Source organism: Trichomycterus rosablanca, chromosome 24 (genome assembly GCF_030014385.1).
Source record: "Trichomycterus rosablanca isolate fTriRos1 chromosome 24, fTriRos1.hap1, whole genome shotgun sequence".
Taxonomy (NCBI): Eukaryota; Metazoa; Chordata; class Actinopteri; order Siluriformes; family Trichomycteridae; genus Trichomycterus; species Trichomycterus rosablanca.
In genome coordinates this window covers 304,084-320,000 of record NC_086011.1, presented here as the reverse complement: position 1 = coordinate 320,000, position 15,917 = coordinate 304,084, and the positions used below count along the sequence as shown (strand labels likewise).

The following is a 15,917-nucleotide window of genomic DNA, read 5'->3' as shown; positions in this document are numbered from 1 at the left end:
TCATTAAACCATTAAAAAAATATTTTAAGCTAAAAACATCCAAAAATTATTAAATAATAAATGTATCTTTAAAACAGTTGATTTATTTAAAAGTTCTGTAAATTGTTGAGGAAGTAAAAAAAATATTATTAAATAAAGGAAACTGAATCTTGTAAAAACGTCTTATGTAAATATTTTATTCAAGAAGCTTTAATAGTGAAATAAAAATAAAAGAAATTAACCGTCTTTATTTTTGAGTATTTTTTTTACATTCAAGAGTTTTTAGTAATAAACTCAAATTATTATTATTATTAATTATTAGTATTAAAAATAATAATAATTAATTATTAGTATTAATAATAATTGTTATTATTAATTAATATTATTATAAATTATTATTATTATTATAAATTATTATTACTATTGTTATTGTAAATTATTATTATTATTATTATTGTAAATTAGTACTATTGTTATAAATTATTATTATTATTTATTATTATTATTATTATAAATTATTATTATTATTATTAGTATTATTATTATTATAAATTCTTCCTCGTCTTCTTTTTGCTATTATTATTATATTATACTTATTATATTATAAATTATTATTATTATTTACAGCAGTAATGTTTCTTTATTTTAACTCTGTTTATGATAATAATTATGAGGACGGGATAAATGTGCTGGATTATTTTTATTTTTTCAGTATTTTTAATATTTCAGTGTAAAATAAACCTGTGATAATAATAATTTTATAATTTATTAATATTTCAGTGAGATAAACATGATCATGAGATGATAAAGCTTGATTAAACTTCATTAGGAGAATTAAAAGCAGGAACTTTATTTAAAGGTGTGTGTGTGTGTGTGTGTGTGTGTGTGTGTGTGTGTGTGTGTGTGTGTGTGTGTGTGTGTGTTTAGTGCAGTTACTGTTCATTGCACACAGGAAGTTCAGTTATTCATTAACCCGACTGATCCTTCACCTACACACCACTGATTACACACTCACACACACACACACACTCACACACACACACTTACACGTTCACACACACACAATATTTTGGAGTGTTTCTGTGGAAATTTGTGGCCATTTAGTTAAACGAGCGTTTGTGACGTGTGTGAGAATCATCTGGACTCATTGATGAGCTCTCAGTGAACGTTCATGTGAATAAAATCAGCTGTGAATTGTGGGTAACGACTCTTGGTTTTCTGAACAGAGTGTGAGTGTAAGAACCCTCGTGGCCTGTAAAGCTCTTTACAGTGTGTGTGTGTGTGTGTGTGTGTGTGTATACAGTTGAGCGCTGTGGTCTTTTCTAGGTTGTCGGTGGTGTATGTTTGATATCGGGGTCGTTTGCTCACATGATAAACAAAAACAGGAAGTGAGGGGCAGATCGGATCTCACTGTGGTTTTTTAGCTGACTCAGCCACGCCGAGAATAAAGGGAGGAACCGCGTCTGCACCAACATACCAAAACATCCTGTTTCACTGGGGGGGGGTGTTTCCTCCTGCGCTCAGGTACTCGTCCACTGAGAGGAACACGTTCAGACCTTTAGTGCGACACATTTCAGTACAAACGTCCACAGTGAGCACGGGTCACTCCAGTGTATGAGGGGAAGTGTGAAGTGTGGTGGAGGTTGCAGTGTTCTAAAACAGCGAGCAGTAATAATGAAGAGAAGTTTAGTGCTCCTGTCTCCTTCTTTTACTACATTAAACCACGTTAAGCTTCATTCTGAACCAGAAGCGTTTTAGACTCTGGGAGAAGCTGATTCTGATTCTCACCATTTCTCAGAAGCTGGAGCTGTAACACAAGTTTAAAAGTGAAACAGGGAGGAGAATCCAGATAAACACAGATACATGTGGAGCTGTAACCCTGGATCTGACGCTTATTCCACACTGATGCAGATTCAGATTAGATTCACACGCTGGTGAGGGTTTAGTGCTGAACAAAGCGGCGAGTTTAAGTGTGTTGAGTTTCAAAGATTTAGAGTTTAGGGGATGTGGAGTTTACATGGAACAGTGGTGCTTATACCAAGGTCAGAAAGAACCAGAAACGAACCTCCTTGTTATTTAAAGAGCTGTTATTTCTTCATGGTGCCCCCATCAGGCCGCCGATCCTATGATGGACAGAATATCAGAAACGTTATGTGAGTGTTATCAGAGGAACTCTTGAACGTTTAGGAGCGTTTTTTAATCCTCTCGCCCCCCGGTGTGAACAGGACACGGAACAGTGGCGCTTATACCAAGGTCAGAAAGAACCACAAACCCCAAACTGAAGCTCAGGCTGAGAATGGAAACGCTACACATCAGAATAACGTTTGTTTGTTTCCCCTCCCCAGACGAGGCTCGCTCTAAGAAGTGCGGGATCCTGGTTCACTGTCTGGCGGGAATCAGCCGCTCGGTGACGGTGACGGTGGCGTACCTGATGCAGAAGCTCAACCTGAGCCTGAACGACGCCTACGACTTCGTCAAGCGCAAGAAGTCCAACATCTCGCCCAACTTCAACTTCATGGGGCAGCTGCTGGACTTCGAGAGGACTCTGGGTCTGAACAGCCCCGCCTGCGACAACCGCTCGCCCGCCGACCAGCTCTTCTTCACCACGCCCACCAACCACAACGTGTTCCAGCTGGACACGCTGGAGTCCACGTGAGCCCGCCACGGGAGGGACGCTTCTCACATCTCTGCTGCCCCCCGGAGGAGCGGCGGCCGGCGTACGAGGACGGGGAACCGCCCGGAGAGCTGCCTCTTGTTACCGTGGAAACGGAGGATTTTAGCCATCGTGGCAGCCTCTCTTGCCTTTCTGGAGACTGTTCTGTTTTGATTTTTTGTACTTTGAGGACCAGACAGAAGTTTTGGATGTAAAATGTCGTGCGTTCCTGATCCTGATCCTGATCCTGATCCTGACGGGTGCCAAGCTTGGATTCCTTTTTGCTAAATGTTGTTTTTTAACAGGATGAAATGATCAGTTTCGCTCTACTGAACGTAGGGTTTGATTTTGTTTTAAATCATTACCAACGTCTTGATCGACGTCTAAAACATTCCTGATTGTACTGGAGCAGAAACTCTGAACGTCGCCGCGTCGTTTATTTCTGAGCGTTTGTCGGAATCTAACGCGGTTTGCACACAAGAAGCTTTTTCACGCTTTGGCACTTAAACCGGTACAAATAAGTCAAAACATTTAAAGCTCGTTAGCGAGCGGCGGATAACGAACCTCCCCGTCATTTAAAGCAGCTGTTATTTCTTTATGGCGCCCCCATCAGGCCGCCACTCTCACGATGGACAGAATATCACAAACCTTATGTGGCGGTTACCGGAGGAACTCTATACCTGAACGTTTAGGAGCGTTTTTTTAATCCTCTCGCCCCCCTGCATGATCGGGAGGGCGTGAGGTTGGGACGGGACGGGGACGAGCGCATGAGTCCGTCAGGTTGATTTAAGCTGGCCTTATATAACCTTTTCTATCCTTCTTCTAATAATTCCTGTTCCGACTGTTCAGTGCTCGTTTGTATTTTACCGACTCTGTCGTGTGAGCTAAAGGAACGCCTCCGTCCGTCCGTCCGTCCGTTTTTAAACAGAATCCTGTAGTAATAACGGTTAAAGGTCTCTAACGGCTCCGTCCAGCTCGTGTTCGTTTCTCTCCTGCAATACAGACGGATTTGACAGTATTTTATACCCACAGTCTTTTACATCTCGTCACTTTTTTACACTTCAGCGTTTGACAGGAACTCTCCCGGGGTCGCGGTCCCACTTTAAACTGAGGAGGAGGAGGGGGGGGGGGGCCTTTCACCCCACATCACCAGGCACGTACCGATGATCGCTTTACGATACTTCACGATATTCATCTTCAGCTCCGTCTCCTCTCACAGGCGCGTTCGTACGTTCTTAAATGTAACAGGAGGCTCTCCAGCTCGGCAGAGGATAAACGTTTATAATAGATGTGAGATTTTACCAGTAACAGTCGTTCCCTTGGTGATATTTAGCCTTAAACTAACCAGATCACATTCAGTACAAGAGCTAAACTGCTTTAATAAGCTGAGCAGCGCCGTGATAAAACACCGACGTTTTTAATAATCGACGCTCTTTCTTTTGAAATAAAGATTAAACGCGGTTGCAGTTGTAAATCTTAAATATTTGAGGACACGGGGGCCCTCGGGTGGCACTAACGCATCGCTGCCAAGTGTCGGAGCTTGTGAGTTGAGGTCTCAGCAGAGCTGCCGACCTGACCAGGCGTCCACACAGACACAAATGGACACGTGTGGTGGTGGGGGGTCATTACACGAAGCTTAGTGTGGCTCTCTGGAATTAACACTGGCAGGTGATAAGAAGCGGCGCAGATCGGACGCCTGTTGGAGGAGCGGATTCACAATCAGGAACTGGATATGACTAAATTAGGAAGTGGTGGTGGGGGGGGGGTTAGGTTAGGAAAGATAATAAAACATCAGAAAAACGTTTTTTGTGTGTAGAAAAACATTTAAATATTATTATTAATATTATTGTTGTTGAAACGTAACGAGCCGTTAATGCGCCAGACGTTTACAGCAGCGAGCTCGGCGCTAACAAGCTATTTCATTCATATTAGATTTTTTTATTTGACGTCTTGACGTCGTTTCTCTCAGTTAAAGGTTTTATGAGGCTGAAAAATATATTATAAAGGATTGTTGAGGCTAGCGATGCTAACCAGGAAACCACGGCAGTCAGACGTAAACGTGGATCAGGACTCCGGGATGAACGTAGTGTTCAGATCTGCGCTAGTGCGCGTTTGTGGTGAACGTGAACGTGAGTTAGCGAATGTCGCGACAGTATCATAAACATGCTAATTTAATAGCGGTACGTGCCTGACCTCCTCGCGTTAGCCTCGGTGACCCGGCGACGTTCCCGCCCGCCTGGTTTTTTACTCTCTTCAGTTTTGGGTGGCGTTGGTTCCTCGTGTGCGTCGCTGATCTCGGATATTCCTGTGGCCTTCCATGTGTTTATATCTAATATAAATCTATAACTATAATTCTATAACCGCATCTAAACGTTTATGCAGATATGCAAACGTCTCCTCATCAATAAATCACGGAGACTTTTACTGCAGCTCACAACGACTTTTATCTGTTAGGATTTTACAGCCAATGAGGAGAGAGGAGCGGTGAGGAGCTAACGGCTGAGCGGCGGTACCGTTCTCGCTAACAGTACAAACCTAAACACTGAGGGCGCGCGGTGAACGCAACACCATCATCAGCAGAACCAACAATAAACGCTACACACGTAACCTAGCACCAGAATATGTTAGCATTCATGCTACATTACATTTAGCATGAAAACCAGCAGAACTCCTGAAGCTGATCGTGTTTTATTTGTAGTTCTTAGTGCTAAACATGCTAAAGCAGCAGTTAGCATTACAGCAACAATGCTAACACGCGATCGTTTCATATAAATCATCAAACTAACCGAGAGACAAAAATAACCAGCAGTTTGCTAAGCTAAGCATGCTAAAAACACACATTCAAACTACAGTAAACACGCTAACCTACAAACAGTTAGCATTAGCAAAACAATAAAACAGCAATTCTATTATAGCTGGTTCGCTAACTGCTAAGTTTTTTGCTAGCTAGTCCAGAGTACAGCTGCTAAAATGTATTAGCATAAATTCTGTAGCTCGATTCTTTGATTAGCAACCAGGCTAAATACAGATTAGCATTACAGTCAACATGCTAACATACACACAAAACTACAAACTGATATTTAATAAACTAGCGACTTTATTCTAATTAAGAATTAAATCAAAGTGAAATTTGATTATTTAGCAGCCAGTGCTAATGTAGCTACAGTATAAATAAAGCGTTAATGTTTACGCTCGCTAGTTTTAGCTAAAAGTGCTAAAGCGACTCTAATGCTCTTATATTTTTAATATAAAAACAAATTAGTGTTAGCATAATCAACAAAACCGCCAAACCAACAACAAAGTATTCTAGTGAATAAGCTAACACTAAGCTAACGTAAGCTATCATTAATGTAAGCAAACCAAAGACTAAACATGCTAGCAGACAAACTAGCAATATGCTAAACATGCTAAACTAAATATAAAAACGACCTGTAGATTAGCACGTTAGCTAACAGCCAGACCAAAGACGCCACGCCCGGCGTGTTTCTGAGTTTGTGATAGTGAGAATCGTACTGGTGCTATCAGCCTCCCCACCGCACCGTCTCAGCTCCAGCAGCCTGAACCCGGAGAGGAGGGCGTGGGATTCGATCCCAGAACCTTTGTAATGATGTAAACAGTGAAAGTGTCGCTGCGTCGCTCTGATCCGTAACAGAAGGTTTATTATTATTATTATTATTATTATTATTATTATTATTATTATTGGGCGGTGCAGATGATTCCCGGCCGTCTGCGCGAGTGTGTGTGTGTGTGGAGAGAGTGTGTGTGGAGTGTGTGTGAGGTGTGTGTGGAGTGTGTGGAGTGTGAGGTGTGTGTGGAGTGTGTGTGTGTGTGGAGTGTGTCTGTGTGAGGTGTGTGTGTGTGTGTGTGTGGAGAGAGTGTGTGTGGAGTGTGTGTGTGTGTGTGTGAGGTGTGTGTGGAGTGTGTGGAGTGTGAGGTGTGTGTGGAGTGTGAGGTGTGTGTGTGAGATGTGTGTGTGTGGAGTGTGTCTGTGTGAGGTGTGTGTGTGTGTGTGTGGAGAGAGTGTGTGTGGAGTGTGTGTGTGAGGTGTGTGTGTGTGTGTGTGAGGTGTGTGTGTGTGAGGTGTGTGTGTGTGTGTGTGTGTGTGTGTGTGTGTGTGTGAGGTGTGTGTGTGTGTGTGTGTGTGAGATGTGTGTGTGTGTGAGGTGTGTGTGTGTGTGTGTGTGTGAGGTGTGTGTGTGAGGTGTGTGTGTGTGTGTGTGTGTGTGTGAGGTGTGTGTGTGTGTGTGTGTGTGAGATGTGTGTGTGTGTGAGGTGTGTGTGTGTGTGGAGTGTAAGGTGTGTGTGTGTGTGTGTGAGGTGTGTGTGTGTGAGGTGTGTGTGTGTGTGTGTGTGTGTGTGTGTGAGGTGTGTGTGTGTGTGTGTGTGTGTGTGAGATTTGTGTGTGTGTGAGGTGTGTGTGTGTGTGTGTGTGTGAGGTGTGTGTGTGAGGTGTGTGTGAGGTGTGTGTGTGAGATGTGTGTGTGTGTGAGGTGTGTGTGTGTGGAGTGTAAGGTGTGTGTGTGTGTGGAGTGTGTGTGTGTGTGTGAGGTGTGTGTGTGTGGAGTGTAAGGTGTGTGTGTGAGGTGTGTGTGTGTGAGGTGTGTGTGTGAGGTGTGTGTGTGTGTGTGAGATGTGTGTGTGTGTGAGGTGTGTGTGTGTGGAGTGTAAGGTGTGTGTGTGTGTGTGTGAGGTGTGTGTGTGTGAGGTGTGTGTGTGAGGTGTGTGTGTGAGATGTGTGTGTGTGTGAGGTGTGTGTGTGTGGAGTGTGTGTGTGTGGAGTGTGTGTGTGTGTGAGATGTGTGTGTGTGGAGTGTGTGTGTGTGTGAGGTGTGTGTGTGAGGTGTGTGTGTGAGATGTGTGTGTGTGTGAGGTGTGTGTGTGTGGAGTGTGTGTGTGTGTGAGGTGTGTGTGTGTGGAGTGTGTGTGTGTGAGGTGTGTGTGTGAGGTGTGTGTGTGAGATGTGTGTGTGTGTGAGGTGTGTGTGTGTGGAGTGTGTGTGTGTGTGAGGTGTGTGTGTGTGGAGTGTGTGTGTGTGAGGTGTGTGTGAGGTGTGTGTGTGTGGAGTGTGTGTGTGTGTGAGATGTGTGTGTGTGGAGTGTGTGTGTGTGTGAGGTGTGTGTGTGAGGTGTGTGTGTGAGATGTGTGTGTGTGTGAGGTGTGTGTGTGTGGAGTGTGTGTGTGTGTGAGGTGTGTGTGTGTGAGGTGTGTGTGTGTGGAGTGTGTGTGTGTGTGAGATGTGTGTGTGTGGAGTGTGTGTGTGTGTGAGGTGTGTGTGTGAGGTGTGTGTGTGAGATGTGTGTGTGTGTGAGGTGTGTGTGTGTGGAGTGTGTGTGTGTGTGAGGTGTGTGTGTGTGGAGTGTGTGTGTGTGAGGTGTGTGTGAGGTGTGTGTGTGTGGAGTGTGTGTGTGTGTGAGATGTGTGTGTGTGGAGTGTGTGTGTGTGTGAGGTGTGTGTGTGAGGTGTGTGTGTGAGATGTGTGTGTGTGTGAGGTGTGTGTGTGTGGAGTGTGTGTGTGTGTGAGGTGTGTGTGTGTGGAGTGTGTGTGTGTGTGAGGTGTGTGTGTGAGGTGTGTGTGTGAGATGTGTGTGTGTGTGAGGTGTGTGTGTGTGGAGTGTGTGTGTGTGTGAGGTGTGTGTGTGTGGAGTGTGTGTGTGTGTGAGGTGTGTGTGTGAGATGTGTGTGTGTGTGTGTGAGGTGTGTGTGTGTGGAGTGTGTGTGTGTGAGGTGTGTGTGTGTGAGGTGTGTGTGTGTGAGGTGTGTGTGTGTGTGTGTGTGTGAGGTGTGTGTGTGTGAGGTGTGTGTGTGTGGAGTGTGTGTGTGTGTGTGTGTGTGAGGTGTGTGTGTGTGAGGTGTGTGTGTGTGGAGTGTGTGTGTGTGTGTGTGTGTGTGAGGTGTGTGTGTGTGAGGTGTGTGTGTGTGTGTGAGGTGTGTGTGTGAGGTGTGTGTGTGTGTGTGTGTGTGTGTGTGAGGTGTGTGTGTGGAGTGTAAGGTGTGTGTGTGTGTGTGAGGTGTGTGTGTGTGAGGTGTGTGTGTGTGTGTGTGAGTGTGTGTGGAGTGTAAGGTGTGTGTGTGTGTGTGAGGTGTGTGTGTGTGAGGTGTGTGTGTGTGTGTGTGTGAGTGTGTGAGGTGTGTGTGTGGAGTGTAAGGTGTGTGTGTGTGTGTGAGGTGTGTGTGTGTGAGGTGTGTGTGTGTGTGTGTGAGTGTGTGTGGAGTGTAAGGTGTGTGTGTGTGTGTGAGGTGTGTGTGTGAGGTGTGTGTGTGTGTGTGTGTGAGTGTGTGAGGTGTGTGTGTGGAGTGTAAGGTGTGTGTGTGTGTGTGAGGTGTGTGTGTGTGAGGTGTGTGTGTGTGTGTGTGAGTGTGTGTGGAGTGTAAGGTGTGTGTGTGTGTGTGAGGTGTGTGTGTGTGAGGTGTGTGTGTGCGTGTGTGTGAGTGTGTGTGGAGTGTAAGGTGTGTGTGTGTGTGTGAGGTGTGTGTGTGAGGTGTGTGTGTGTGTGTGTGTGAGTGTGTGAGGTGTGTGTGTGGAGTGTAAGGTGTGTGTGTGTGTGTGAGGTGTGTGTGTGTGAGGTGTGTGTGTGTGTGTGTGAGTGTGTGTGGAGTGTAAGGTGTGTGTGTGTGTGTGAGGTGTGTGTGTGAGGTGTGTGTGTGTGTGTGTGTGAGTGTGTGAGGTGTGTGTGTGGAGTGTAAGGTGTGTGTGTGTGTGTGAGGTGTGTGTGTGTGAGGTGTGTGTGTGTGTGTGTGAGTGTGTGTGGAGTGTAAGGTGTGTGTGTGTGTGTGAGGTGTGTGTGTGTGAGGTGTGTGTGTGCGTGTGTGTGAGTGTGTGTGGAGTGTAAGGTGTGTGTGTGTGTGTGAGGTGTGTGTGTGAGGTGTGTGTGTGTGTGTGTGTGAGTGTGTGAGGTGTGTGTGTGGAGTGTAAGGTGTGTGTGTGTGTGTGAGGTGTGTGTGTGTGAGGTGTGTGTGTGTGTGTGTGAGTGTGTGTGGAGTGTAAGGTGTGTGTGTGTGTGTGAGGTGTGTGTGTGTGAGGTGTGTGTGTGCGTGTGTGTGAGTGTGTGTGGAGTGTAAGGTGTGTGTGTGTGTGTGAGGTGTGTGTGTGAGGTGTGTGTGTGTGTGTGTGTGAGTGTGTGAGGTGTGTGTGTGGAGTGTAAGGTGTGTGTGTGTGTGTGAGGTGTGTGTGTGTGAGGTGTGTGTGTGTGTGTGTGAGTGTGTGTGGAGTGTAAGGTGTGTGTGTGTGTGTGAGGTGTGTGTGTGAGGTGTGTGTGTGTGTGTGTGTGAGTGTGTGAGGTGTGTGTGTGGAGTGTAAGGTGTGTGTGTGTGTGTGAGGTGTGTGTGTGTGAGGTGTGTGTGTGTGTGTGTGAGTGTGTGTGGAGTGTAAGGTGTGTGTGTGTGTGTGAGGTGTGTGTGTGTGAGGTGTGTGTGTGCGTGTGTGTGAGTGTGTGTGTTAATCTTTACCTCACTGAGGATTATCAGGGATTTTTTGGACAATGCTTCACGTTAGCCGGCCACGCCCATGATCCGCTGTTTTATATCTAATGTGCTGTTAAGCCTTTTTATTAAAGATGCAATCTGAGGTGTGTGTGTGTGTGTGTGTGTGTGTGTGTGTGTGTGTGTGTGTGGGCGCGGTCAGGGGGCGGAGTCACTTCATTCCTGATTTATGAAGGAGATTGGATTGTGTGAATTTACTGTACAGACCAACACACACACACACACACACACACACACGAGTTTATACAAGAAATAAATCCACAATTATTCTTTTATTAATCTGCCCGAGTCTGACTGTGTTTCTATCTCATACAAACATTTATTTACACACACACACACACACACACACACACACCTCACACACACACACACACACACACACACACACACACATTTACATTTTCGGCATTTATCAGACGCTTTTATCTAAAGTGACTTACAGTACTGTGACAGTATACAGTCTAAGCAATTGAGGGTTGAGGGCCTCACTCAAGGGCCCAACAGTGGCAACCTGCAATGGTGGGACTTGAACCAGCAACCATCTGATTACTGGACCAGTACCTTAACCACTAGACTACAGCTTCCTACACATCCGTACACACTTACACACACCTGTAAACATCTGTATACCTTTATACACAACCTACACACACCTGTACACACACATGTACACACACTTACACACACCTGTAAACATCTGTATACCTTTATACACAACCTACACACACCTGTACACACATATGTACACACTTGTACACACACACACACACCTACCTACCTGTATACCTTTAAACACAACCTACACACACCTGTACACACACACACACCTGTAGCTGATAAACCGGTTTAATGTTTGGATTTAATCTTCAGGTGAGGTGACACGACCTGTTATGACAAGGTGAGTGATGTGACATTTCCTACTTTAGCAGAAGTGTGTGTGTGTATAATGTGTGTGTGTGTAGTGTTTACAGTGTGTGTGTAGAGTGTTTATAATGTGTGTGTGTGTGTGTAGTGTTTACAGTGTGTGTGTAGAGTGTTTATAGTGTTTACAGTGTGTGTAGAGTGTTTATAATGTGTGTGTGTGTAGTGTTTACAGTGTGTGTAGAGTGTTTATAATGTGTGTGTGTAGTGTTTACAGTGTGTGTGTAGAGTGTTTATAGTGTTTATAATGTGTGTGTGTGTGTAGTGTTTACAGTGTGTGTAGAGTGTTTATAATGTGTGTGTGTGTGTAGTGTTTACAGTGTGTGTGTAGAGTGTTTATAGTGTTTATAATGTGTGTGTGTAGTGTTTACAGTGTGTGTAGAGTGTTTATAATGTGTGTGTGTGTAGTGTTTACAGTGTGTGTGTAGAGTGTTTATAGTGTTTATAATGTGTGTGTGTGTAGTGTTTACAGTGTGTGTAGAGTGTTTATAATGTGTGTGTGTGTAGTGTTTACAGTGTGTGTGTAGAGTGTTTATAGTGTTTATAATGTGTGTGTGTGTGTAGTGTTTACAGTGTGTGTAGAGTGTTTATAATGTGTGTGTGTGTGTAGTGTTTACAGTGTGTGTGTAGAGTGTTTATAGTGTTTATAATGTGTGTGTGTAGTGTTTACAGTGTGTGTAGAGTGTTTATAATGTGTGTGTGTGTAGTGTTTACAGTGTGTGTGTAGAGTGTTTATAGTGTTTATAATGTGTGTGTGTGTAGTGTTTACAGTGTGTGTAGAGTGTTTATAATGTGTGTGTGTGTAGTGTTTACAGTGTGTGTGTAGAGTGTTTATAGTGTTTATAATGTGTGTGTGTAGTGTTTACAGTGTGTGTAGAGTGTTTATAATGTGTGTGTGTGTGTAGTGTTTACAGTGTGTGTGTAGAGTGTTTATAGTGTTTATAATGTGTGTGTGTGTAGTGTTTACAGTGTGTGTAGAGTGTTTATAATGTGTGTGTGTGTAGTGTTTACAGTGTGTGTGTAGAGTGTTTATAGTGTTTATAATGTGTGTGTGTGTGTGTAGTGTTTACAGTGTGTGTGTAGAGTGTTTATAGTGTTTATAATGTGTGTGTAGTGTTTATAGTGTTTATAATGTGTGTGTGTAGTGTTTACAGTGTGTGTGTAGTGTTTATAGTGTTTATAATGTGTGTGTAGTGTTTATAGTGTTTATAATGTGTGTGTGTAGTGTTTACAGTGTGTGTGTAGAGTGTTTATAGTGTTTATAATGTGTGTGTAGTGTAGTGTTTAATGTGTGTGTGTAGTGTTTATAGTGTGTGTGTAGTGTTATGTGTGTGTGTGTGTGTTACAGTGTGTGTGTAGTGTTTGTGTTTATGTGTGTGGTTGTGTGTAGTGTTTAGTGTGTGTAGTGTGTGTAGTGTGTTATGTGTGTGAGTGTGTGTGTGTGTTAAGTGTGTGTGTTTATATGTGTGTGTGTGTGTGTGTGTGTAGTGTTTACAGAGTGTGTGTGTTTATAATGTGTGTGTGTGTGTGAGCAACTTTCAGAATCGTATGGTGATACCTTAATGGTTAAAATGCTGGACTAGTAATCTGAAGATTGCTGGTTCAAGCTCCACATTTGCCACTGTTGGGCCCTTGTACGAGGCCCCTAACGTGTGTATGGCTACAATGATACGTCGTTTTAGATCAAATCTTTCACTAAATGCTGTAAATGTAAATCACAGATCTGTGTGATGGGGAAACTTCCACTTCAGTCAACTGTGAAGCACAATGTAAGTGATTCAGGGTTAAGGGCCTTTCCTAGGGGCCCGAAAACTGTAACTAAGCCAGCTGTGAGCACACGCTTCTGATTCTGATTGTGTTCGGATGACCTGAAGAGCCTCCAGTCTGAGGGACGATCAGATTTGGGTGAAGTGATGTTGTTATGTAAAGCTCGGCCGGTGACTCACACACACACACACACACTCACTCACACACACACACACACACACACTATTGTGTCGGAGCTGAAGTGTTTCCTCCCACAGACGTGGTGATGGTGGGACTGTGACCTGATTTCACTCCTACAGATTTATTCCAGCGTTAAATCCTCGATCCTCAGAACGCCGGTGCAGAACCAGGATTAATTAATCCAGAGATCCAGTAACGAGCTGTAATTAATCTAACATGTCTTAGTTAATTAACCCCAATTGTGTGTGTGTGGGGTGGGGGGGGGGGGGGTGGAGGTGCATGAACAGTACACTATACAGTAGTTCTGAGGTAATCTACACTATATAGACAAAAGTATTGAGACGCCCCTTCTAATTATTAAATTCATGTGTTTCAGTCACAACAGCCACTAACAGGTGTAATACATCAGTCATATAGAGGAAATGGTATGCTTCCGACTTTACAGCAACAGTTTAGGGAAGGTCCTTTCCTGTTCCAGCATGAGCGAGCTTTATTAAGAGCACAGAGCCCTGAGCTTAACCCCACTCAACAGCTCTGGGATGAACCGGAATACCAACTGATCAATCAGCGTCCAGCCTTACTAACTGGATGGGCACAAATGTCCACACACAGATCCACTTCAAAAGTCCTGCTGGTTGTTCTAGATGAAAAGATCACCCAGACGTCGCTCTGTTTTATTAGCGGTTGTGTTTGAAACTGGACGTGGTGGCTCAGCGGTTAAGGTACTCTAGTAACCAAAAGGTTGCCAGTTTGAGCTCCACTACTGCCAAGTTGCCACTGTTGGGCCCCTGAGCGAGGCCCTTAGGCCTCAAATGCTTGAGTTGTATTCAGTCAGAACTGTAAGCATTTGGATAAAAGCGTCGGCTAAATGCTGCGAATGTAAACAACGTCCAGCAAGCTCACGATCAGGCGTAGATTTCTTTATCCGAGAGGACAGCAGCAGTGTTTCTGAGGTGTTTAATTGCTGGTGCGTCGGTGTTCTCTCGGCGCTCTGTGCTGTGTAGTGTTGGGTGGGCAGTGTGAAGGGAAGTGAGCGTGTTTAAAGCTGTAATCAGGATCCTCTGTGAGGAGAAACCGCCGCCGCCGCTCTGAATCATCGCTCCTTTATTTTCCTCCGACTGTAGGAAGGATCCTCTGAACTTGCGTCGGCGGTGTTTGTGATCGGCTAATTGTGGTTCTGAGTGTTGAGATCCGAGAGCGCCGGGACGAACGTGGAGACGGGTTCTGATCTACTGCTGCACCCGCCTGAACTCCTCAGAGAAGATCTGAAAGAGGTTCTGGAGTGTGACTGTGGGAAGTCACTCTGATCTAATCATTGAGATCAAGCTCTGATACTGGAGTCAGCATTCCTACCCAGAGTCCAGCAGAGGTGTGATTTATACCAATCCAGCAAACTTGGTCCCCTGAGTCCCTTGAGTGTGAGTCCCTCTTTGCTGCCCAAAGTTTTTGGCCCAGACTGCATAGAATTATTCATTCAGTGTCTGTTTTAGCACCGCTTTATCCTGGTCAGGGTCACAGTGGGTCTGATTTACTGGGTGAAACGTAGGAAACGATTACATTTTCATCATTTAGCAGATGCTTTATCCAAAGCAACCTACAGTACTGTGACTTTGCTCAAGGGCCCAACAGCAGCAACCGGGCAGTGGTGGGGCTTGAACCAGTGACCTTCTAGTTACTAGTCCAGTAGTCCAGTACTTTAACCACTAGGCTAGTCCCCGGACAGGTCACCAGTTCATCACAGGGCAAACATACACACACACACACACACACACCAGACACACTGACTGCACGTCTTTGTACTGTGGGAGGAAACCCACACAGACACGGGGAGAACATGCAAACTCCACACAGAATGGACTACTGGGAATCGAACCCAGACCCTTCTTGCTGTGAGATGAGCCACTGTTTCCCACTGAGTGACTGTGACGCCCCCATAGAATTATTAAAAGTAGATTTTATTAGTCTTTAAAAAAGTGTATTTATTTAATATCACAAACTGATCCCTGTGTGAACACGTGCAGATATTTGGTCTGTTTGAGTCGGTTCTGATTACAGGATTTATTTCCTAATAAAAACAGATATTTGACTCTGTGACGATGTGAGAACTGTTGGTTTCTACACGTCCACAGCAGACGAGAGTCGGACTCGCTCGTCCTGCTCACTTCCTCTCTCCATTTCCTCTGGGTTCATTCTCCTCCGTCATCTCACTCCACTTCTTCCTCAAAACTGAAAAGCTTAAAGCTAAAGCTGCAGACCAGAGCCATAACATCACATCAGATCATCACATCAGATCATCACATCTGATCATCACATCTGATCATCACATCTGATTTAGACTGAATTGGACCCCACCCTTCCACCGTTGTCCTAATCTAGTCGTGATGAGACTATCACCTGCACCCTTGGACATGCACAGATCTTTTTGCCCACTCTAGACTGGTCACTGGAGTCTCTGATGCCCCTTTTCCACCAGTTCATGAACCTAATTTTAAACCGTTTGGCACCACAAATAAACAGTAACCGTGACGACACCCGTGGGCGTGTCAGGCTGTGGATGAACTAGAACGTCTTCTCACCAGTAGTGGATCCGTTCTTCACCTGTACCAGCAGCACAAATCCTCACAGGTAATCTCCACGCTCCGTCAGCTCCTTATTACTGTTTACTTACTTTATGAGTTGTGCAGCGCCCCCTGTTGGGGATTCATCCTCGATTCCAATAAAAACAGGTGCAAATGTGAACCGGTTCTCCAAACAGCACCAGGGTTCTAAGGAGCCGGAACAGAACCAGTCAAAGATCCAGAATGATTTTGGTCGTGAAGGTGCTAAGAGAACTGCATCATGTTCTACACTTCCCGATCATCCATCGCTAGAGGAGGTGCCTCGATCGGACAGCAGGGGCCGCTGTTGTTCTGCAGAAATGAATTTTCAGTCTTTTCCT

At 44.7% G+C, this 15,917-nt stretch overlaps 1 protein-coding gene across 7 annotated transcripts in view; it reads left to right on the top strand.

Annotated features, from left to right (window-relative positions):
- Positions 1–10,390, top strand: part of dusp7 (dual specificity phosphatase 7) — a 14,223-nt gene extending 3,833 nt beyond the window's left edge. Inside the window, exons 3-4 of one of the 7 annotated variants that reach the window (XR_010007499.1) lie at positions 2,325–7,337; positions 8,656–10,390. Coding sequence is in view for 1 of the 7 variants with exons in the window: in XM_062986892.1 (XP_062842962.1) it covers positions 2,325–2,635 (311 nt within the window). In the remaining 6 variants the exon portion in view is untranslated. Of the gene's footprint in view, positions 1–2,324 lie in introns of all 7 variants that reach the window. The other 6 variants (XR_010007496.1, XR_010007494.1, XR_010007495.1 and 3 more) reach the window with 6 other exon arrangements.
- Positions 10,391–15,917: the final 5,527 nt, after the last annotated feature.